This window comes from Amphiprion ocellaris, chromosome 15 (genome assembly GCF_022539595.1).
Source record: "Amphiprion ocellaris isolate individual 3 ecotype Okinawa chromosome 15, ASM2253959v1, whole genome shotgun sequence".
NCBI lineage: Eukaryota > Metazoa > Chordata > Actinopteri > Pomacentridae > Amphiprion > Amphiprion ocellaris.
In genome coordinates this window covers 24,384,547-24,408,992 of record NC_072780.1, presented here as the reverse complement: position 1 = coordinate 24,408,992, position 24,446 = coordinate 24,384,547, and the positions used below count along the sequence as shown (strand labels likewise).

At 41.3% G+C, this 24,446-nt stretch overlaps 1 protein-coding gene across 7 annotated transcripts in view; it reads right to left on the bottom strand.

Annotated features, from left to right (window-relative positions):
• Positions 1-1,932: 1,932 nt before the first annotated feature.
• glcci1a (glucocorticoid induced 1a) overlaps positions 1,933-24,446 on the bottom strand; it is a 53,335-nt gene continuing 30,821 nt past the window's right edge. For 3 of the 7 annotated variants that reach the window (XM_055017690.1, XM_023280140.3, XM_023280143.3), the window contains 5 exons: positions 9,657-9,815; positions 8,706-8,858; positions 8,152-8,362; positions 6,479-6,599; positions 1,933-6,384 (listed from right to left, as the gene is read on the bottom strand). In XM_055017690.1, coding sequence (XP_054873665.1) covers positions 6,069-6,384; positions 6,479-6,599; positions 8,152-8,362; positions 8,706-8,849 — 792 coding nt within the window. In that variant the 5' untranslated portion in view covers positions 8,850-8,858; positions 9,657-9,815 and the 3' untranslated portion in view covers positions 1,933-6,068. Of the gene's footprint in view, positions 6,385-6,478; positions 6,600-8,151; positions 8,363-8,705; positions 8,859-9,656; positions 9,816-24,446 lie in introns of those variants that run through there. The other 4 variants (XM_055017691.1, XM_023280139.3, XM_055017692.1 and 1 more) reach the window with 2 other exon arrangements.

Here is a 24,446-nt window from a genome sequence, read left to right as displayed (position 1 = left end):
ACATGCAAACTCTACACAGGAAAGCCCTGCCAACATTCTAACTCAGGATACTTTGAGGTTTCAGTGCTAGCCACTGCAGCATCACGCTGTCCCCACCATCACACCAAATGATCATATTTCTGTGAAGTATTTACACATCATTTTTAGTGATGGTACAATGTTTCATGTCTCTGGATAGTTCCAGATCAGAGCAAATTGAGTAAATGCATAAAATGGTGGAAAATAAAAAGGCCAAAACCCCATGCATCAATTAATATGATCATGTGTAACAAAATTGTTGAAATTGTGGAAACTTTGTTTTGAGGTGCATGCCAGTGCCATTTATCTCTCAGTCAAACATATTCCTGGTCATTATGGCCAAACACATAAATTAAATTAAAAAAAAAAAAAAAAAAAAAAGAAAGATCACAAAATTATACTCGAGAAGGCCTTTTTTTGGTCAGTGTGATCAACAGCAAATTTTAGTTAAGCCTTAGGGTGTCTCTTCTAGAGAAAGGGCTTCCTTCTTGCACAGCAGTCTCTCAGCTCGTGGTGATGTACAACATGTTCAGTTTGGACACTGACACACATGTTCCAGCAGCTTCTAAATTATTGCGGTCCTGCTTTTTGCTTCTTGGTTGACTCGTGACCATTCTGACAAATTGTCTCTCAGTAACAGGTGATAGCTTGTGTTTTCTTTCTGGCTGTGGCAGGGATAGAACTGCACCATGCACTTTGTGTACACAAACAATTTTGAAATGGCTCCAAGTGACTTTCCTCATTCGTTCAAGTCAATAATTTGCTTTTTCAGATCTTTGCTGAGCTCCTCAAACTTTCCCACTGTAGTGTTTGTAGCTAATGAGTGGATCACATGGGTTCTATTTAAATTGGTTCAAAGAAGTTACTAGCTGTGTATAGCTGTCATAATCACTTTTGGTAGGTTATGAGGCCATGCCACTAAGAAAATTTAAGTAACATGGCTTTCTGCATCACCAAAATTGATAATTCAGTTGCTGTATTTTTTGATCCAGCATTCACCTCCAGAAGACCTATAATAAATCAGTTAAAGAACAAAAATGTGCAATAGCTTTTTTTGTTATTTGTGATAAAGACACATGCGTTTCATTGATTCTATAATAGACAATTCTGAGTTATAGGAGTCACTGGAAACTTCATCACTGCTGTGATATGCTTGGTCTTACCGAGGGTATGCAAAATTTCACAACTGTATCTACAAAGACTTAGGATGATTGCACAAATAGTCAAGAAGTTATAGCCAATTACCTGCTAAGCCCTGACCTTTGCAAACATTTTTAATCGATGCTGTCCATATATAGTAGAAATATGTACCTCAACTCTGCAGTGCTGGTTACCAAATTTGGTGTGGTTACTGTAAAAGCTCAAAAAGTAGATGTCATTGCTTTTTAAGTCATGCAAATTAGCCAGAAATCCATTGTGGTGTCTTTATGGTCCAGAGGCTTTTGTATAGCATGTTCAGGTTGACTTAGGCATCAAATTTCAAATCAGTCTCATTTGTTAGGGACATGGTTTTCCAAAATTGCATTTTTGGGCCTTAATTACAGCTCATGGTAATCTGAGCCTAGACACAAAAAGGAAAATAACATGATCCATTTCTGATGCTAATTTCTCCATTGTTAGGTGCCTTTGCTGGTGGACATGGGTCAGGTGAGCAATAGCACTCTACGATACGCAGTCTGATATATGGTAAGCTGTGATGCACTGTGTGCTTTGACGCAGTCCAATCTTCACTCCAAACACACATCAGTGGGTACCCATGACCCTGTGACTAGTTCACCAGTTTGTCTTCTTTGGGCCACTTTTGATGGGTACCAGCTACGGAGTACCAGAACACCCTAAAAGGCCCGTTGTCTTGAAAATGCACCAGTAGTAATTCTCATAGATGGCCTTCGCTGATGTACACACACTAAAAAGTGGACAAAACAACCAAGATTTTTTTATTGCCATTGTGCATGAACTTTGACATTGCAGGTTACACAAGGAGTATCATGTAGTGCGTTGATGAACACTTTGACCTGCCAGTAATGTGCTCTGGTCACTCTCAGTGCTGGTTTTGTATTGGTTAATGACTTTTGCAACAAACTACATTGCTGATCCAGCCTCCATACTCAAAACCAAAGGAATGCAAGACGAGATGCTTGTGTCAAAGACCATCATCCCGAAGGACAACACCTTTTTGTTTTTTTTCCCCTTATTATTGCACACATCTAGTCTACCAATGCCAATTATATATGGGACATTGGGAAGGCTATAGCTCTTTGTAAGGTGCTGAAATGTCTTTAAAAAACCACAACATTGCACTGAACCTCTTTAAAAGCCACACATATATTAAATATGAATGGATCATCAATGCAGGGATTCCACAAGCACATCAGATATTAAAAAATAAATGTGGATTATGTTTTACTCTTGCAAAAGAAAATATAAGGGTCATTTACACTTCTGCATGGTGATGTCTGTTTAACAGCCTAGAGAGTAGTGCTTTGCACAGAATACATAGGTTGCTAAGAAGGTTTAGTGGCTTGGTGGTAGCATCAGGGTGTTTACAACATTGTTTAATAACAGATCGACAGTGAGAGTGAGGCATTCCAGCACAATGCTTTTATCTGTGCGTCAAACAGATGATTGTGTGACTGCAAATAAACCTCTCTTAGTACTGTAGCTAGTCTCTAACAGCGATCAAATCAAAAGGCCAAGAGATATATTAGGAACAAATTGTCATTAGTCTAGTTTTGTATTAGATGCTAAAGTATCATGGAATGCATTTAATGGAATTGCAATTTTCTGGAATATTAGAACAGTCTAAGTTTGGATATCAACCTGGATGCAGACTGGAGGTAAAGGCTGTACAAACATTTGTCTTGTATGGACGACTATGTAACTACACCCAAGATAGCCCAGGGCTGTGCATCAAATCTCAATACTTTTTTGGTACTGACAGGAATGTGTATGTGGCACTGACTATGCAGAACCAAATTAATGAAAGCTGGTGGTATATATTCACTCAGATTTGTAACTTCCCTACTTATTTGATAAGTTTCTGGTTTTCATCTGCTTTCATTAATTTGTTTTAGGCTCCTGAGAGGCAGCTGAACAACCTGAAACCACAACATTGACAAATCATCACTGAAAAATGTGTTAATATGTCAGCACTCAGTTCTCTATTAAGACATTCAGCAGGGATGCTTTGTTTGGAGTTGTATTTGTGTCCATCCAATAGCTACTTTGGTCTCTAAGTCCTTAGAAAAATATCTGTCTCTTTACCACATAGTACTAACTGTGTCTATTTGCTGTTGATAAGTAGTTACAGGTGGGCAGTGGGTGTATCTGTACTTTCTTGATGGAAAAAAGCTAAGAAAATTTCACAAACAAGGTTGGCAAGAAAACAAAACATAAAATCATGTTTAAAAGTAACAGGCAGAGATGCGCTGCAGAGTTGATGTGTCATTGTTAATGCAAAAATACTGATTAGTGCAGCTTCAAATCATTTTGCAAATTAGAGTTATGATTTGGCTGGATGTGATCTATCTTGCAGCTTCTTGTGTTTATACATTTCACTCGAACATGTTTTTTTGTAGAAATAAAAAAAAAAACTATCTCTCATAAAGTAAGGTATGCAAAAAGTACTGTTTTCATACTGGTGCTTGTACTGAAACTCAACATTCTCATCAGTGCTACTATTGAAATATTTCCAAAAAATACCCAGCCCTGCTGGTTTTCCTTGTTGTCATACATTTTGGTGATAAAAACATGAATGGTGCATATTTGTTTTTTAAAATTTTGCCATAATTCTGTCTTAGAGCTCAAACAATGCCTTGTCGGGTTATGACAAACATGTACAAATGTACACATTCCAACTGTAATAACTTGTCACAAATTAGATTTCAGTGTATACATGCAGCAGGCAGTGCCTTGATATTTCTGTCTGAAGGCTTTTGTTTCCTTTACGGTCTAAAAATTAAAGAAATTATGCAAGCGGTGATGAACAGTTATTTATGAATGGATACCACCCGAGGACATCCAATTATCTGACCATATCATGACAACAGATATGAATGAAAGAGGAAATCAAACATTTTTCCTCTTGCAATTTAAACTTGGACTTAATAAGCAAAACACACTAGAATGTAAAGGTGGTATAAGCAGCAATCTGGAAAAGGCAAAAGAAGAAGCCATAATTAAAATCTTCTCTGTCCTGAGCCCCTCCTACCTTCCACCAAATGAGCATTCACTCCAAATCTATAAAGACAGTCAAGTCCTCTATTTAACCCACTGTCCTACTGCAGCCTACTTGTACCACAGAATTTGTTGCTCTTTGTAGTATTTCCTAGTCCTGGGTGACATGATCTGTGGAAAGCTAAATTCTGCTACCACAGGATAAATTTTCTAAAGCCTGAAAGCACAGCCAGGAGGAGGTGAAGAAGTCTAGTTTCCTCTCACTTAGATTACAACATGCTGCAAGGTTAGCATGGGATTTTTACTCAATGATGCCAAATAAACATACTGTCGACTCCAATTTTAATTCAATATACAGTTTGGTATGACCAGTAGCTTGTTAGCAATTTAGCAAGTTTTAGATATATGATGCTTTGCAACTGAAATTCTAGTCGATTTTCTGACTGTATTAGGTATTGGTGTTATTTATACATTTCACTTGTTCACTCATGCTAACTTTGAAGAGATTTGAGGAAACAATGAGTTGCACAAAACAACATTTATGAGGGAAAAATGTGTGAGCTCCCAGCAGCTGTGTGTGTGTTTAAAATGCTGACATCGGTCTTACAAATCTAGTGTCAGTTGGGCTTTAGTCTTGATAACGTCAAACAAAAAAAAAAGCAAAACAAAATAACAAACCAATCAGAGAAAGTTTTGTACGACACCTCCAGTCTGTATCATTTGATTGTACCTTCATGTGATGCAACTGCAGACTCAATCATATCTGGTCCACTGTCAGCAGGCTCCGGAGTTAATCATTATATCAAGCTTAAATAACAGACAACCCATGTATGTCATCCAAGTCTGTCCAGCATGCTTCCATCAGTATTTCACACATCTGCAAATGCCATCAGTCACTGTACATGTGGCTTGTACATTATCCTCCCACCAGCAAGAGAAGATGGCAGCAACTTTTCCGACCCTTTACCTTTTGCAGCCACTATCACCATTCAAGTCCCAGACTGGAATTTGTAAGCGTAAGACTGTAAGAGTGATTTGTCTGGAAATGAGGAAAAAAACAGGAATAAATGACAGTGAATCAGTTCTGCTTTGTGAAGCTGCAGATATTTCGTATGGACATACATTCCAAATTACCTGAGTATAGACTCTGATTGTTAAATACCTGAAGCGAGGCCAGATGCAGACAGTGTGCAACAGATTGTAGTCATTTTGTCTTTTGTTTTTCTCTTTGCCCAAATTGTTTTCTCATTCCATTTCTTTGAGACAGGGTTTAACAATGTGACCTGGATAGCGTAAACATAATCCTGAATAGTACAGCTGTCTTTCCTGTTCAGTATTTCACACAGCAAATACACAGTTTTGGATTTTAAAAAAAAAACAAAAAAAAAAAACAAGCATTTCTGTCTTTTCATAGAATCATATGTGTTTAAAAAAAAGAAAAAAATGTGTGTGTGTGTGTCTGTATTTGGAGAGCTTATTCATACTGTGAATGCTGAAACAGAGAACACATAATTTAATCAGAAATATACTACGACTTTAAAATGTATGCCCCTCCCCCCATCCGTATTAGCGCTCCATTCTTCCCTTTGATGCCTGCATATGATACCTTTAACCATCAGGTCCTTTCCTGCCAACAAAAGCTCAGACATTATTTAGGACAGTACATTAAGGTGGCGAGTCTTTGTGGTGGCGGTGGTGGATATTTGGGACATTGTTGCTTCATCATGCAGAGATAGAACGAGGGTGGAGGGATCAGCACAGAGAGACAGAGGCTCCCCTGACAGAGCAGACAGAGGTGTTGGTAGGACAGTCAGTGGTGGTGGTTGGTGGTCGCTAGCATTGATTCCAGAGCCAGAGGCCAGCCCTGCTTAAGTCTAGCTGATGGCTGGGCTGTCTGTCTGGGGCTCTGCAGTCTCTGAGGGTGAACCTGGTTCCTCTGGGGGGTCATCTGTGCTGGTGCTCGTGGAGACCTGAGTGGGGGCACTGTAGAATGAGGTGACCCCCTGAGGCTCTGAGCTGGAGCCTGCCTCTGCGTTGTCCTCATCCTCTTCAGGCTCTGAGGCTGTGGTGAGGTGCAAAGAGCCGGGGAGTTTGACAGGGCAAAATGCAGAGCCCGTCGGGATGAAGTTGACCTTGTTTTTGTCAGGGCAGGAGAAGAGGGGGACTGATGTCGATATGGACTGCCTGGAGCTGCAGAGAAACATTGCAGTGTCAGCAAGGATCGTACATTCCTGAGGCAGCAAAGAGATGTTGAAATTCAGCACAAGTATCAAACAGTCTATACCTCATCTCCTCAAAAGCTTTAATCTTCTCACAGCCCTCTGGTGGTTCTCGCTTGAACATGTAGCTGTTGTTGGGTTTGGGTGAGGAAGCAAACTTTGGAAGTGGTGAACTACTTCCACTGTCTGAGCACAGAGAGACAGGGTGGGCATTGGCTCATGGGAAACATTTGTAGTATTTTCTAAGTGCCTTACAGAATAGTTTCGCATAACAATACTTGGGTTATTTCTAAGTCGTGAAGCAATGTACTTTCTTCTATGAAAAATCAAAAGCAAGTAGCTTAGAAATACTACATCAATAATTTTGCCTCAAAGTAGAAACGCAATACAACAAAAGAAGATGACATTCATCAATAGCACCACGAATGTATGTGGTTATACCAAATATTGGTTGAGAAGATGACTCACAGTCTGCAGAAAGTTGAAAACTTTTACATTTTATACATGAAGTGCGATGACAAAATTTTGATTCAGTTTCTGTAGTGCATGAGAAGGGAGCAATCATTGGCATGCAATAGGTACGAGCAGAAACTGCAATGAGTCGGCATTCCTTGAGACATTGTGTGGTCAACACCTGGACCTGTGTTACTTATTATGAAACCACTTGCAGCAGCACATTTGCGATTTCACCACTGATCCTCAGAGGCAGCACCATGTAAAATTCTTTGAGGATCTCTGCCAACAGGCCCAAGATGACTCAACCATCATTTTGGGGATTATCACTGGTGATGAGAGTTAGGTCTATGGCTGTAACCCACATACCGAACAGTCTTCACAGAGGGAGACCCTGTAGTCTCTAAGATCAACTTCCAGTGAGTGTTACAAGTAGTAGTGCTGTGAGCAGTGTATCGCTGATGTGCATATGCTGAACTTTTTGATCACATTACAATTAAACAAATATCCTACTGTTCAACTTGGAAGTGATGCAATTGTAGTAAGGTGCTAAAATGGAACATCTTTTGACATTTGAGTGATATTGCACAAGCAATACTACTCTCCTCAGTTCAGTTGTAAACTTGAAATATTTTATAACAGCTGGTTACAATCACTCAAACAGATTTTGAGTTGGTCGTACTGTCAGCAATGGATTGATACACATTTGATACACTAGTGTCTATTTTATACAATAGGATAGTGCGCGGTATGTGAGATTGAGTCAGAATAAACTACGTGTTCATGGTAATGAAGAAACACGTCATCCAGTGACAGTGAGGTTCACTGAAATGGTTTTGATGTTTTAACTGGCATAATATTCATTGAACAGAGATTTGGGAGCTATAAAGCACAGTGACGCAAGCTGTACTGGCTTGTAGACATTACTTTTCAAAAAAGTATTATGCTAGGTAAAGTTAGTCTACCTTCAGCCTTATAAAAGGAAACTACTTTTTTTTTAGGGGTTGGAGCTTGCAATGTACCACCTACACATAGAATGAACACTATCAACATTAAAATAGTAAGCTGGAAATCTCTGTTGTGGTATATAAAACAAAGAAAAGTAGATACACACATGCCAGTTCAGTCTGTCCTATATTTATTGTCTTCCTTTCTAAAATAGCAAAATCTTCAGTGATCCACTATTGAAAGATGTAGGTAGGTTTGAACTTCAACTGGGTGACCCCAGTGGCCCACTGACTGGCCCTTCACGTGGATGCTTCAATATGAGTTTGACATTGCTTACCTTTATCCCGGTCGTACAGTAGATCCTCTGTGGAGTATGGACTGCCGTCATGTGATCCTGGTGGGCAGGCTGGCGAGGGGCATGGCGATACACTGGAGCAGCTGCTGGACCGTCCGGGGGCTGAAGGAGTTTGTGTATCCACACTGCGGGTGCTGCTGCTGCGTTGTTGGGGAGGGAAGGGTGCTCGTCGCCCATCAGGAACCTCCAAGGACTTCAGAGTCCCAGAGCAGAAGGACAAAATAGAAGTCAGAGCTGAGACAACATGCAGAGTTCAAGTAAAAGATAGCCTTACTGAAACAATTCAGTTCAATTTTATTTATATAACGCCAATTACAATTCAAATTGTCTCAAGATGCTTTACAGAATCCATATGCCTGAACCCCCAGAGCAAGCCCTAAAGCAACAGTGGCAAGAAAAACTCCCTTTTAATGGGAAGAAACTTTGAGCAGAACCCAGCTCATATGGGAGGACCCATCTGCTGCTGGCCAGCAGGTTGAGAGGGACAGAAGAGGTAGAGGGGGGTGACATTTGGTTAAGATGACAGAAAGCCCTACCTTTAGCTCCTCCTTCTCTCCATTGTCTTTGATGAAAACCTTTTCCAACTCATGGTTGATGCCTTCCATGCTGCTAGGCACCCTGGAGATGGATGGCTTTGGCACTGTGATGTTGGACAGCGGCATCTGGGCCGACTTCGACATGGAAAACTGCTGCAGTCATATGTAAGGAAAGGGTGTTTTACTTAGGAACAGCATGGCCTCTCCCTTTTTACATGGTTAAGGCATCGTGTGTGTTAAAGAGTTTGTACCTCATTGTAGCAGTAGCACAAAAATTCTAACTGGACTCTCCTGAGACACTGCTCCATCTCAACCTCTTTTCAACCTCAGTAATAAAATGCTTGCACTTGTTAATGCAGCTGTAGAGACGTAAAAGGGGAGACGGAGCAGTAACAGTAACAAAATGCCTGCACTTGTTACTTTTGTCTCAGATTGTGTTACAACCATGAAATGTACCCTGGAAACCAAGTGGTTAAGAGTCCTCGTTTTAATTCTGCCTGGGGATCTCTGTGTCATAAAGTAAACAGTCCATGTCTCTACTGTCACTGCTTAGTAACAGTTTAGTAAAAGCTATACACGCACACGCACACGCACACACATATATATATGCAAAATGGTTGTGCCTGTCAGTCTATGAGAAATGACTGTATATCATTTATCACATTTTACAAATGTTTTGTATTCCCTATAAATAAATAATAATAATTATGATAAATCATTCATCCTAAAAATGAGTGGGGCATCAGCAGTCTTTTCCAAGTATTCCAAGACTATCAATCAGCACAAGCCTATTACGAGCAGGAAATCAAATACTTTCACTCTTAATATCAGACAACAAATACAATGATTTCTCAGAGATTCACGATTTGACAAAATGCACCTGGACTGCATTATGAACCCCTTGACTCACAAAAGGAAATAATTTAAGCAAAAGATTATTAATAAGGACACCTGAATGTGGTTGACTGTAGTGGAACTGTGGTTGGTGGTGCTGGTCAGGGCTATGTAGGTGATCGTGTTGTACTGAAGCAGAGAGGGTCAGTCCTTGTCTTTACTGTGACGTCCAACTTGTTTAGTCCACTGGAGCTGCTGCCGGAGCTTTCCAATCTGCTGGAATCAAACAGGAGAAGAGGAGAAGACATGACAACAAATACACAAGAAGTTTATATGTAAAGCATCAGTCAAAAAATGTGTTTGTGTGTGTTTCTTTACTTTCACTATTTACCACAGAGTAGAACAAAACTAAAAACATCAAAACTATTAAGCAACACATGAGGAATTATGTTGTGAACAAACAACAAAAAAGTTTAGTTCCATTCCTCAAAGCAACCACTGTTTGCCTTGGTGACAGCACACTGATGGGAACATCGAAATCAGTTTCATGAGGCCATCACCTGGCACCTGTACTACAAACCGAGTTTAACGTATCCAGGGTACCTTTTCATATCTGACTTCACTAAACCTAACAACCACCGTAGGAATAAGTGGTCTTACGAAGTTGGTCATTAACTCAGTCAGTCAACCCAGAGTTTCTAACGTAGAAATGAGCATGTTCGCCTGACACAGGCGGAGTTAGCACCAGATGACCACTACCACACAAGACAGGTCTACCAGCACATTTTACAAAGAAAGGGCAAACAGAAAGAAACAGGAAGATTTTAAACACATAATGCTGACAAAAATACTGTTGCTGCAGCAGAGAAAGCTGCAGAAAACTGCTGACTATGTGAATGTGTAATTAATATGCTTATCAATAGCATTGCTCCATTGTGCATAATTATCACCAAGCATTGCAAGATTGTAATTCCTTTTATGCTACTTGTGAAAAAAAAAATTATTTAACAAAAAATTGCTAAGCAATAAAAATAAAACAATTTTCATGATGTTGTGAAAGATGAATTCACTAACCCCACACTTAAAATTGATTTTTACGGATGTAAGACACCTTTAGTTTAATTTTTTCATGTTTTGTGGTGATGTTAAACAGTTTTTAGAGCAAGTAAAGAAAAACAATATAAACATCATTGAAATCAATATATAGATTTGATGCAAATCCTAAACTCATATCTTTAATCTCATTATCTGTGCACAGAGCCCCACTGGATCTTACTGCTGCAGAATTAGAGAGCAGTCTTGGAACTGCTGTTTGAAAAAAGAAAAGCATATAAAAGAGAACTGCATAGTTTGATTAAAAACGCTTTCTGCTGCTCTTAAGGGAGCTCATTCATCAGTAGATGTTGTTTATATGTGTGCTTATCAGGAACATAAACTGCTCAGGAGCAGGTCAGGTATTCAGCTCAAGCAGGGTTCCCACTCTTTCCCTGAAATTATTTTCCAGGACTTTTCCAGGACATATTCAGCCGGTACAGATACACGTTATCACGTCATACACTAATACATTCCCATCCCCCTCTTTCTTTGGAAGTGTTCTTTACTACAGCTGTAACTTGCATTTACCCAGATTGTTTCTATATTTATTACTCAGACATTTGATGTGCAGTCTATGGCTATAATTTATCTATGAAAAATAATTATGACAAATGTATCATAGAATAATGCAAACACCCACAGATGACAGTGCAGTACTTCACTAGTATGACAAACTGAAGTTACAGTGTTCAACTGGGTAATTCCCAACTCAACTTTCTCTTCTCTCTTACTTTCTCTGGAGCAATTCATTTAAAAATATTCATATATTTTCAATAAATACATGAAAAACAATTTCCTTTGTTTCATGTCAGTTTACTGCACAAATCAGATTTTTTTACACATCTGGCACCTGCATTTCTCAAACATAATTAAAATCAAAATCACTGCCAAAATACCCAAGCAAATCATAAATTCTCAGAAATATAATTAAAATATCAAAATAAAACTTTATCCTGCAGTGCAATAAGGTCAATACAAAACAAAGCAATTTCATTCTAATAAAAATGGGCCTCAAAAAAGTTGCTCAGTTGCTTTAGCTTCTTGACCCATGCTAACGGTTCAAATGAACATGTCATAGTCTTCTCATTGTATGGGTGCCCCTCTTCGCTGTGGTCTCTGTACGCATCTCACTCTGTTGACAACTACTTTTATTGGAAATTAACGAGATTAAGTCGACATGAAAAGTCGTTAATCTCTCTAATTTCTTCTCTCCATCCATCTGTGCACATAGTAATACAACAGAATTCCTGATGTTTTTTTTTGTCTGCATTTATTCTCATTGTTTAACTCCACAAAAGAGGTGTCAAGATTTTATGAGATTGATGCATATTTTAGTCTTGCAGCCAAATATTTTAATATTTAGTGCATGTGTGTGACCATCACCAGCCCTCCCTGAAAGCTAAGCAGACATTCTTTATTAGAATTCCCTATTATGAGCCAAGGAGGACAGTGCTACACCTCAGTGATGTGCAGGGGAAACAAAGACTGGACAGGACGAACAGGGATAGAAACTAACAGGCGGTGCTATTACAATTAAAGAGTGTGAGGTGGTGTGTTATTCCCAACTACTAACTGCCCATCAATGAAACAGAAAAAAAAACAAAAAAAACAAAACAAAAACCAAAAAAACAACACAAAAGAAAAAGAGATTCAATAAATAAATAATTAAACAAATAATTAAACAAACGGTACTGAGCACCATAATTGTGGCTGTCTTGACAGTATAGAATAGAACAGGCCGGAAGAGGATACTAGTGAAAGAAAGAATGAGTTTAGGGTAGAGACTCTGGAGAGATTCTCAGCACATTCTGGCGGGTCCGATCATTCGCTGACAATGGGACTCGGCAGGAGCTGGCGAAACCTGATCGAACATGCAAGTGTGAAGGACCCCGAAGCCCAGAACAGCAATCACGGCAAGGCAGGGCCAAGCCAACAGGGCACCACTTCCCCTCGGGCCGCAGGAGCCACAGGGCGGCACCCCCAGACAGCCACCGGGGCCACCGTAAACCACGCGGACCCAGAGAACAAGAGGGAGCAACTACCGACACCCCCAGCGCGCCAAGACGGACCCAGGCGGCCCGAGGCACGAGGACCCGCCCACCCCAGCCCTCTCTCTCCTCTGCCTGTCACTCAACGGAGGACAGAGAGGAGCCTGTGGCCACCCACGGGAGAGAAAACCCTCACACTCGTCGACCAACACTAGCGACACTTTTCAGCTTACAGTCACTAGTTTTGCCTCTAGGCGATTAAGTCCTTAACGGGGTCTGAAAAGTCCCTAAATGTCGTGACAAAGTCACTTCGTAGAACTGGGTTGCAGAACTGCTCGAAGCGGAAACGCAAATTTGATTGGCTGGTAGCGTCACGTGGGGCGCTGTGCCAGCTAGAAGCAGAGAAGCGCTATGCCAATGTTGCCCAAAAGATAAGGTGGTAACAGACATGCATGCGCATAACTTTTACCCTGATTGCACTGATAGGGGGAGGATAAATATTTTTCCAGGATAAGTTAACCGCTTCCAGGACATTTGACCTTTTGTCTCATTTTCCATGTTTTCCATGACTGGAAAATTGGTCAATCATTTTCTAGGTTTTTCCAGGACGCGTGGGAACCCTGTCAAGTTACACTGCTGACACATCCACTTAAGAAGTGAACCACCGTCATAGTACCAAAAACACAGAGCGAAACCTGAAGTTACATCAATATCCTCAAATCAAGCTTTGCAGTACCGGTCTCTAGAATGGTTTCCAGTAAACAGGCAAGCCTTGTTGTTCTGCCCTGAGTGGTTTCAATAGACATTGAGTTAATTGTCAAAGTGCGTTTTATATTGTTCTGTGCAGAAAACCGTTCAGACTGTGCCTTTATTTTGACATTGCAAAGTAGCAGGAAACAGGAAGTGGTAAGCAGGAAAAACAGGAAGTAGATCGGTAAGCTGTGGAGAGGTCATGATGGCATGTGCGTTTTTCTGCTGTCTAATCCAGCTCAATCCTGCCTGTGTATCCCTCAGGAAGCAATGACTGTAAGAAATGACTGTTTATTACACATGTAGTGATCGGTATTATTGACTTTGTGGACCAGTTCAGAGTTTATACAATGATAATAATTACCTTGTTACGCCACATAACTATAGCAGTTCCGTTGTATGGTACACGTGCCTGCCTTATTTTTCATTGAATTTAACTTACTTGTTATATAATTAGCGGCTCATGATAGTGACAAAAGCTTCAATTGTTTCTATTTGTTCGCTACTCACACAGCAATGTACTGAGTGTATTTTTTCTGTTTTTCTCTTTAGTTTCACTCCAATTCAATGTTGCAGAGGATAATAAAGGAGCAGGACGCTCATTTTCCTGGCTCTTGAAAAGGAGTTTGGCTGGCTGTTTACCTATGTTAACACTTTGGAAGTAGAACACATAGTGAGAACAGTACAGTGAAAAGTCATTGATATCAGAGGGACTCATCTGCAGCAGTCATGGAGGCCCAGACGACAGCTACAGGAGAGAAAGCGCCATCAAAGTACGGCTCTAAATCTTCCTCCTCCAAGTGTTCAGTAGCCGATGCCGCTGCCATAGCTAGAGCTACAGCTGAAGCTGCACTCACCAGAATCACATTTGCACAAAAAGAACTGGAACTGAAAAAACAGAAAGCCAAATTAGATTTGGAAAAGGCTAATTTAGAAGCTGATTTAGAAGCACTGGAAATTCAAAGGGAAGCTGCTGCCGCCAACGCAAGGGCTGAAGTTCTAGAGGCTGCAGCAGAACTAGAACGTGAAGATATGCTCAGCGCCAGGAGTGCCGCCTCACCACAGGTAATAAGACAGCGAACAGAAGCATATGTGGAAGATCAGGCTCAGGCAAGCCTCAATCCTGACACTTCTTATCTACATAATAAAGAGTCATCTCCATCAATAAAGCAAGAAGCTGCGGTATTAGACGTCACACACCGTCATGATGCCTTGCCCACAACGCCAAGGCTCCCAGAACATGATGAATGTTTACCAGTGCTACAATATCAGATGCATCCACCTCAGCACCCCAGCTCACAACCAGACTCTCCCTACAAGACTTACCAGGGGCAAGGCTCCTCTTCATTCAGGAATGTGGGCTATTTAGACCATCTCTCTAAGAACAATGCACCAGACTCTTCTACTACTCCAGCAGCTAACATGATAGACTTTGCTAAGTATTTGGCTCGCAGGGAGTTAGTGACTACGGGACTGACTAGATTTGACGATCGACCTGAGAGCTTCAGAGCATGGAGGTCCTCCTTCTTTAATGCCACACAGGGTTTAGAGCTAACGCCCAGTGAAGAGTTGGATCTACTAGTAAAATGGCTGGGAAAAGAATCATCGGAGCACATTAAAAGACTTCGAGCCGTCCATATCACCAACACTCAGGCTGCACTTCGGTTGTCTTGGACGAGGCTTAAAGAGTGCTACGCCACCCCAGAAGTGATAGAAAGTGCTCTATTTAAGCGGCTGGACAGCTTTCCTCGTCTCACTTCAAAGGAAAATATTAAGCTGAGAGAACTGAGTGACCTGCTTACGGAGCTACTCTCAGCTAAAGAAGATGAGTACTTACCTGGTCTTAGCTACCTCGACACACCTCGAGGCATTAAGCCCATCGTAGAAAAGCTGCCACCAAACTTACAGGAAAAATGGCTGTCAGTTGGTTCAAGATATAAAGAACAACACAACGTTTGCTTCCCTCCATTCTCTTTCTTTGTGGACTTTGTCGGTGGTCAGGCAAGGGCCAGAAACGACCCAAGCTTTGTTTTGACAAACAGCAGCCGCACTCATTACCACGAGGAAAGACCCATAGCAAAGCGTGATGGTATGAAGACTGCTATATCTGTCCGTAAGACAGATGTGCTAGCGACCCCAGATCCAAGCTCCACTCACAGAGCAGATATGAACAACAGAAGTGGTAGTGATCCAGCAAAGTACTGTCCGCTTCACAACAGATCTCATCCTCTGGAAAAATGCAGAGCCTTTAGAATGAAGCCGCTGGCAGAACGCAAGAAGTTATTAAAAGAACACAGGCGATGTTTCAGGTGCTGCTCTGCTACTCACATGGCCAGAGAATGTCCAGTGGAGCTGAAATGCAGTGAGTGTGAAAGTGACCAGCACTGCACTGCCATGCATCTAGACACTACTCTCCCATCAGCGGTGTCTCCCACAATGGAGCCCAGCGTGGAGCAGCGAAGCAACTCCCCTCAAGAGGTAACTTCAAGGTGTACTGAAGTATGTGGAGAAGGTCTCCCAGCACGATCCTGTGCCAAAATATGCTTGGTGCAAGTCTTCCCACAAGGACAACGAGCACGCTCTGTCAAGATGTATGCTATCCTCGACGACCAAAGCAATCGCTCGCTAGCCAGAACTGAGTTCTTTGAGCTCTTTGGCATCCATGGCAACCATTCATCTTACCTGATGAAGACCTGTGCTGGTTCCACCGAAATGACTGGCAGGAAGGCAGTCGGTTTTCAGATTGAAGCGAGGAATGGAGAAGTATGCTTCGACTTACCTCCACTCATCGAATGCAATCAGATCATGAGCAACTAATCCGAAATCCCCACACCAGAGGTCGCCCTTTCCCATGCTCACCTAAGATCAGGAAAGGGTTTTTAGAGCCAACTCTGGCATTCCACACGATAATGATAACACCAGTGCATATCAACAACAATTAAAAAGAGCGTTTATCGCTGGCCTGGAGGAGCCTATAAAACGTTTTGTGAACAAACATTGGGTGCACCAAGATACAGGAACTGTCCAAGAAGCGGTAAATTACGCTAATCATGGACAAAAGGCTCTGAAACAGAAAAAGACAACCTATGCTGCAGAAACAGTAACTGTTGCTTACTCTCACCCCCAGGGGAATTTCCACCCCCGAGGCAGAGGCCGAGGGAGAGGGAGGGGGCGAGGCAGAGGAGGTTACAGAGGAGATAATTATCAACACAGACAGAACCCCTCGAGAGAAGAGGACAGGGACAAAGATCAGTGCTACAACTGTCACAAGACCGGACATTATGCAAAAGAATGTCCCCAACAAAGGTCTAAGTGACTAGAATTAAAAAATGAGACTGTGGTCCAGGTTACCACTTCTTTAGAGAACTATGGAACTAAATGGTAAAACATATGAGTGTCTATGCGATTCTGGGGCGTGTACTACCGTAGTTAGACACCCCCCTCCAGGAACACAAATGTCAAACAAAACAGTTTGGGTGAAATCAGCTACAGGACATGTGAGAGAAAACAGAATGACTAAACCTGTAATAATAAGGGATCTAGCATCAGGAAAAACAGCCAAATTACCAATTCTGGTGGACAAAACATGTCCAGTAAACCTAGTGGGAAGAGATGTGTTAACAGCGTTTAACATAGGCATTATTCCTACCGCGGATGGCGGAATGACAGCTGAGGTAATGCCTGAAGTATATGTAACACAAGGATCTGGCATGCCTCACTACTATTGGACTCTAGACCTCATAGGGAACGAAGGTCCCGAAGACATATTAAATGTTTTAAAAACTGGCCTGCCAGACCGGCCAAACATACAAATCCAGGACAAAAATGATCTACATTGTACATTGTGGTACAAATCAGATCCAGGCCCAGACACCAATTATGATAAGTGGGTCCACCACTTGAAGGAAACAGGCATGCAGATAACACATTTACGTGACACCAGAAGGGAATTCAGTGGCAGGGGTGGTGCTCAGTCCTGACCAAATGAAAAGATTCAAAATGAGGATTCCTCACGTGTCATTATCAAAAACACCAAATATGGAATGGTGCCATTTAGACTCAGTGCTAATGAGAGCACAAAAAGACACCTTTGGCCCAGCAGGGCCTGATCCAGGTCCATGGGAAAATATTCTAACATAAAAAGACATACAGTAGGCTGGAGAGTGCATGTCAAGCCAGCCACACATCTGGACTCGCCAGATTGACAAACAAGGAACCTCTACACCCTAACAACAGAAGGTGAAGAGATGTTAAAATCACTACCAGAAGCCCTATGGTCCAAAGGTGCCACAGACATGGGTTTAATAAAAAACGTTGAACCAATAAAGGTAGAAACAACAACTACCAGGAGGCCTAGACTATCACAGTATCCAATATCTGAAGAGGCTGAAAAAGGCATACAGCCAGTTGTTACCAGCATGATAGAGGCTGGCATATTGAGAGAGACAAAAGAGGTGGAATGTGTTACACCTATATTTCCTGTCAAAAAGGCGAGTACAGGACAATGGCGTATGGTGCAAGACCTACGTGCAGTAAATGAAATAGTGTCTCACATATCACCGCGTGTGGCTAACCTACATACTATAATGAACAGTATAACACCAAAAGAGAAATGGTTCACTGTGATAGATTTATCAAACGCATTTTTCTCAGTCCCGTTGCACCAAGAGTCTCAAGGTCTGTTTGGATTCAGATTAGGGAACAAGCTGTTCACCTACACTAGATTACCACAAGGCTTTACAAACAGCCCGACCTTGTACTCACAGGCTCTCACGCAATCTATGAGCACGTGTCCGCCTCTGACTAGAGGACAATATCTACTTTATGTAGACGATATCCTCGTCACAGGACACTCAGAGAAAGACTGTAGGCAAAACACACTGATTGTTCTACAACATTTGTTCAATGAAGGTCACAAGGTTTCAAAACATAAGTTGCAACTAGTTCAAAAACAAGTTGTCTATTTAGGACACAATCTCTCAGCCTCAGGAAAATCCATGTTAAACTCCAGAAAGGAAACCGTTCAAAACACACCTGAGCCTGAGAACAAACAACAAATGATGTCATTTTTAGGATTGTGCAATTTTTGTAGAACATGGATCCCAGAATTTGCATGCATGGTTCAACCTCTACAAGATCTGATATATGGGAAAAACATGTCTATGAAGGATAAAATCGCTTGGACAAGCAAAGCTAAAACAGAAACAAAACCGCAATTGGGGGCATATATATTTGCCAGAATAAGTGGAGTATTATAAAGAGAGCCAGTCACAATTATATATCGGCCATTAGAATCAGTGATTGTGTTAGAGACAATGAAAGGAGTATTTTTATCAATGAGAATTGCTGTGCCTCGAGCCCTTGAATTAAATTTAGAATGAAAAATTTGTCCAACCCAGCTTCTCTTTAAACGCTGGTGATCTGAATTTTTAAGGTGCGTTTCTTGTAGAAACACTACATTTCCCTTAAGATGATGGAGATGAGAAAGTATCTTATTGCATTTTATCGGATGGTTCATTCCTCTTACATTCCAGCTGATGAAATTAACCTGGCAACCATTATTTACAAAAGACGAAAAATTATTGGATGCAGCAGTCACCGTTATGAGATTCAAAAACAAGTATTACAGGCCACAGTAAAGTCATAATGTAAACAATATAAAAAGTAACTGCTTTATGCAAAAGTATAGGTAAAGGAATAGCAAAAAAAACAAAACCCCCCAAAAACAGAAAAAAAAAAAAAAAAAAAAAACCACAATCGACACATAGATCTCCCCCCAAACAACCCTTGTGTTGTCCCCAAATGACAAACACAAAATCCCTGAAGCTTCTCTACTTCTTCAAGGAGTACCATTCACCTTTACAGAGGCCCATAATTATGAAGGTAATACTGAAGGTAGTAATAATCCGCATATCTAACCTCCATAATATTAATAACAAATATTTTATAAGAACACATACGTATTCAATTAACAAAAGATCCCAGGGAAGGGATAAATAAAACCAAACCATCTTCCTGTTGTGTTTTCGTTGTGGAAGGAAGAATTCTGAAACAAAACTGTCCCATGAATTATGAACATGTAGGAACACTGTAAACTCGAACAGTTTGTAATTTACACTGACTGTTCTATATATACTCACCAATATAGTGCAAAGAGAAATAAGTTGGTGCAAAATGCGGCAGCCCGTTTCCTGACGAACACTTAAAGGCGTCAGCACATCACCCCAGTCCTCTTTTCCCTCCACTGGCTTCCAGTTTCTTTTAGGATAGATTTTAAAATTTTACTTTTTGTTTTTAAAGCCCTCAACGGCCTTGCGCCTATTTATTTGACTGAGCTTCTCTCTGTCCGAAACCCTAACAGGGCGTTAAGGTCCACAAATCAGCTGTTTCTGGAAGTCCCTAGGGCCAGGTACAAATACTGGGGTGATCGAGCCTTTTCAGTCGCTGTGCCCAGACTTTGGAACAAACTGCCCCCTGACATGCACACCATCACCAACTTTGGCTTTTTCAAAGCCCGGCTCAAAACATCTTTTCAGACTGGCTTTTAATACTCAGTAATGTGGTGACATTTTATCTTATTTTATTTGATTTTATTTTCTTGACGTGTTCTACTGTTGCTTTCTTTTAATTTGCGTCTATTTCTAATTTTACTGTTTGATTTTAACTGGAAAGCACTTTGGTCACCTTGAGTATTGTGAAGTGCTCTATAAATAAATTTTGATTGATTGATTGATTGATTCATGCACACACACACACACACACACACACACACACACACACACACACACACACACACACACACACACACACACACACACACACACACACACACACACACACACACGAGTTCAACTTGGTATTCTCAATGTTTCGGTGTTGGCTGCCTTTTACATACCCATAAATACTGTTTTACATAGCTCTGCACTCTTTTCAATAAAGACAGGTAGGTTAAAAAAGCACAGCACCTTAAAAAAAAGCCCAAACCGGTTAAAACAGAAAGAATCACCAGATTTTCGAATCTCTGACAGTCCTCAAACTAGTCATTTGTGTCATATGGTTCAATTAAGAAAATTATTGAAATCTAGGGTTTGATGGTTGGTCTAAATCCTCTTTCTTGTTCTACAAACGTAATTTATAAAATCAAAAATAAATCACTTACACCAACCACATTCCACAAAAAAATAAAATAAAAAATCTGGGACGACTTGACTGAACTGCAGTCTGTATTTATACAGAGCACACAGGAGACGAGTATGGAAGAAAATCCAAAGATTTAAGCAATAAAATAACTATAGTATATAGAGTTATTTCTTTACCCAGTATTGGTAGCACCTGTGTTCACCTTAAATAATGTCGTACATGACGATTCTAATTGTATTTTTTATTTATTATTTTTTGAAAAATAAATTTAAACAACAATCTATTTTATTTTCTTTCTTATGATTTCTGACATATTTTTTATACTTCTAGCCATGGTGGTGCCATTTACACAGAGGTGCATGACTTTGAAAAACAAGCCCAGAGATAGTCAGGATGAAGGTTAATATAAGTTGACAGGCTCAGCTCATTTAGCTCAAGCTTGTATTGAATGCAGACAAAACCAGACAACAATATTTCTAACGCATTGTGAAGAAAAACCCCAAAAAACGCCCTCAAAACACTGCGGGTATGATGATGACTCATGGGAGGAAAATACATTAATGCCTTTCTGAAACATGTAGACACCAGGGGTGCCCAATACGTCGATCGCGATCTACTGGTCCATCGCAAAGGTAGTGTGAGATCACATGGCATTAAAACGTAGAGGTCAGCCTATCATCCGTCCTCACTATGAAATTTGTGACTTGATTGGCATACGGGGCAGTCGGTCTGACCAATCTGACCTTTTCTGACACAGGTGTCACTGCGCATGCGCACATAATGGTGCGTTCTAGCAAGCTAGTGAGTTAGCCTCCAAGCTGGACCAAGTAAAAAGACAAAAACGTACCACTTTCATAAGGAATGGGAGGTGGACTTTTTCTTCACTATGTCATTTTCAAAGTGCATTTGCCTCATCTGCCAGTCTGCCATCACTACACCAAAAAACGGAAACGTGGAGCGGCATTTTCGGACTGTTCATAAAAACTACTACACTGACTTCCCTCCAAAAAGCAAGCTGAGAAGGAGAAAGATGAAGGAACTAGGATCCCAGTTGTCCGGACAGCAGTCATTTTTCTCACTGCTAAACTCAAAAGCAAAGGCAGCCACCGAAGCTTCATTTCAGGTAAGTCACTTAATCATTAAGAACAAGAAATCCTTCTAAGATGGAGAGATGGTAAAAGAGGCATTTGTTGAAGCAGCTGACTCGTTGTTCCAAGACTTTAAAAACAAAGCAGAAATACTATCTTTGATCAGAGCTCTCCAGCTATCAAGAACTACAGTTACACGACGCAGTGAAGCCATGGCCGAGGATTTGACAAAGCAACTTTGGAAGAACATCACAGATTGCAAGTGTTTCTCTCTGCAATTGGATGAGTCTACAGACGTGAGTGACACAGCCCAGTTGTGCATTTTTATTCGGATGGTGCTTACTGATATGAGCACAAAAGAGGAGCTGTTAACAGTCCTGCCCATGGAAGAACACACGCAAGGAGAAGACATATTTCAGTCTTTTAAAAATTTTATTGAGAAAACCCAGCTCCCAGTGTGCAAAATTGTGTCCATCACCACGGATGGAGCGCCCACGATGGTTGGCCGCTCGAATGGGTTTATTGCCAAGTGTAGGGAGGACGATGCTTTCCCAGACTTTATTAATTATCACTGCATAATACACCAACAAGCGTTATGCGCAAAAATGCTCAACATGAAAGAGATAATGGATGTGGCAGTGAAGATCTCCTGGTCTATTCACACCGGATATCTTCAAAGATGGCTATTCCGTGCACATCTGGATAACGCTGACAGTGACAACTCTGAGTTATTGTTGCACACTGATGTCCGATGGCTTAGTCCAGGGAAATTCCTGCAAAGATTTCAAGACCTCTGTCCGGAGATTAAGGTTTTTTTCCGTGAAGCTAAACATGCAGAATATCAGCAACTAAATGACGACCAATGGCTGCTAGACTTGGCATTTTTAACCGATCTGACCAACATGCTGAATGACCTTATTCTAGAGCTGCAAGGAAAAGGCAAAAACTGTGATCAATATGATAAGCTCAGTTAATGCTTTCGAATGAAAATGTAACATCTCTCCTCAAAGCTGCAGCACCATGATTTGGCAAACTTCCAGAACCTCGCGTCAGAGCTGGAGACACAAGGGAAGTCACGTGTGCAGCTTGACAGTGTACGCTACACAAAACAGATTGACAATTGTCTGCCAGAGTTTGACAAATGATTTCAAGACTTTGCTTTACTCAAGCCAATGGCTACATTCATATGCTACCCTTCTCGGGAAGATGCTGAGGTTGTTTCACTCGCATCAAAAATTGCAACACTGTTTCACCTGAACTCTTCTGGAGTGGAGGATGAGATTTTGACACTACAAGCCGACATTGAGCTGAAGTCCAGAGCTAATGGACAGTTCTGGAACTTACTCACGGAGGAAAAGTACCCCAACATGAGGAAATGTGCAACCTCATTGACTGCATTATTTGGCTCCACTTATTTATGTGAGTCAGCCTTTTCCCACATGAAGATCATTAACTCCAAGTACCATTCCACCATGACTGATGATCATTTGAAAGTGTGCTTGAGGCTGGCTGTCAGCAGCTACTGTCCGGACTATGCATCTCTGGCTGATTCCATTCAGTGCAAGTCATCAGAGTAAGGTCATGACAAAAAATGTACAGCATTGTATTGAGCATTATGGATTCATGTAGTTATGCAAGGTACACCAACATATATGCTTCATATAAAGGATTTTCAATATATTTATGAATAAATATATAGTTTGCAATTTTATAGTACGTAGATCATTTTTGGCTAGGTCATTTTATAAGTAGCTTGCATACTGAAAAAGTGTGTGCACCCCGGTTTACACAAACTAAAAATTTGGATTTTATTTTGACAGTCCTGTTTGGAAACCAGGAAAACGCTGGTTGCTGCCACCATAACACCAGTTCTTGATTATAGTGACATGTTATACATTAATGCGACACATTTTCCTCATATGCTGAAGGCCATTGTGAACAACCTTCCCTTATATTATTGCAAACTTATTTCACACAGCTCATCCTCCAATCATAATAATCATAGACGACTTAGTATCCCAAACTGAATTTAAGGCGTATAACTCTGCAGTAAACTATTCTAATAGTAACTAGTTCATTTTAGCTTTTGTCATATGGCAATGATGTTATAGTTTGTGATTTTTTATAGCCTTTACAAGCTGTCACCTGTTATTTGGCATTTGTTACTCCGCCAAGTAGGGCTGGACCTGAATATCTGAATATCCGAATATTCGGTCGTTGTGGTGGCATCTGAATATTAAATGTGAGATCTGAATACTCAGACTGTATTATTATTATTGCTGTTGCCTCTGCTGCAGGGGCGGAGAGGAGCCAGCAGGGGCTCGGCAGACCATAAACTGTCCATTTTAAAGAGGGGAAGTGGGTAGCCAAGACTGAAACTGTCATGGTCCCTCCCTCCTCGGTGCTACACCCCTGGCCAGTGGACAATCCCGGCCGATTGGACACAGCTGCAGAGAGAGCGCAGCTGTGTCTGATCACTCATCAGTGGCATTTAAAGCCGGACTTGTCCCACCAGCCACTGCTGGATCATTGTCCCTGCTGGCTCTCTGCCAGCCACTCTGCCCAGGTCTGCTTCAGCTCCGGACTACCCCCTGCCTGCTCAGTCCTGCCTGGCTCGTTCCCAGAGCTTCCCCCTCTGCCCTCGCCTCGGCTCCCCATCGCCGCACTCCCGCAGCCCTTGTCTCCGCTGCTCATTGCAGCCCCCAACCTCTGCTGCACGTCGGGCAGCAACGGCGTCCGCCACCCACAGACTGCCGGCTTCTGAACCGGTCTGCCGCCCCCCCGTTTGGACTTACTAGTCGTGAGTCAAGCCGTTTTGTGTTTAGTTAGTTCTTAGCCCATGTAGT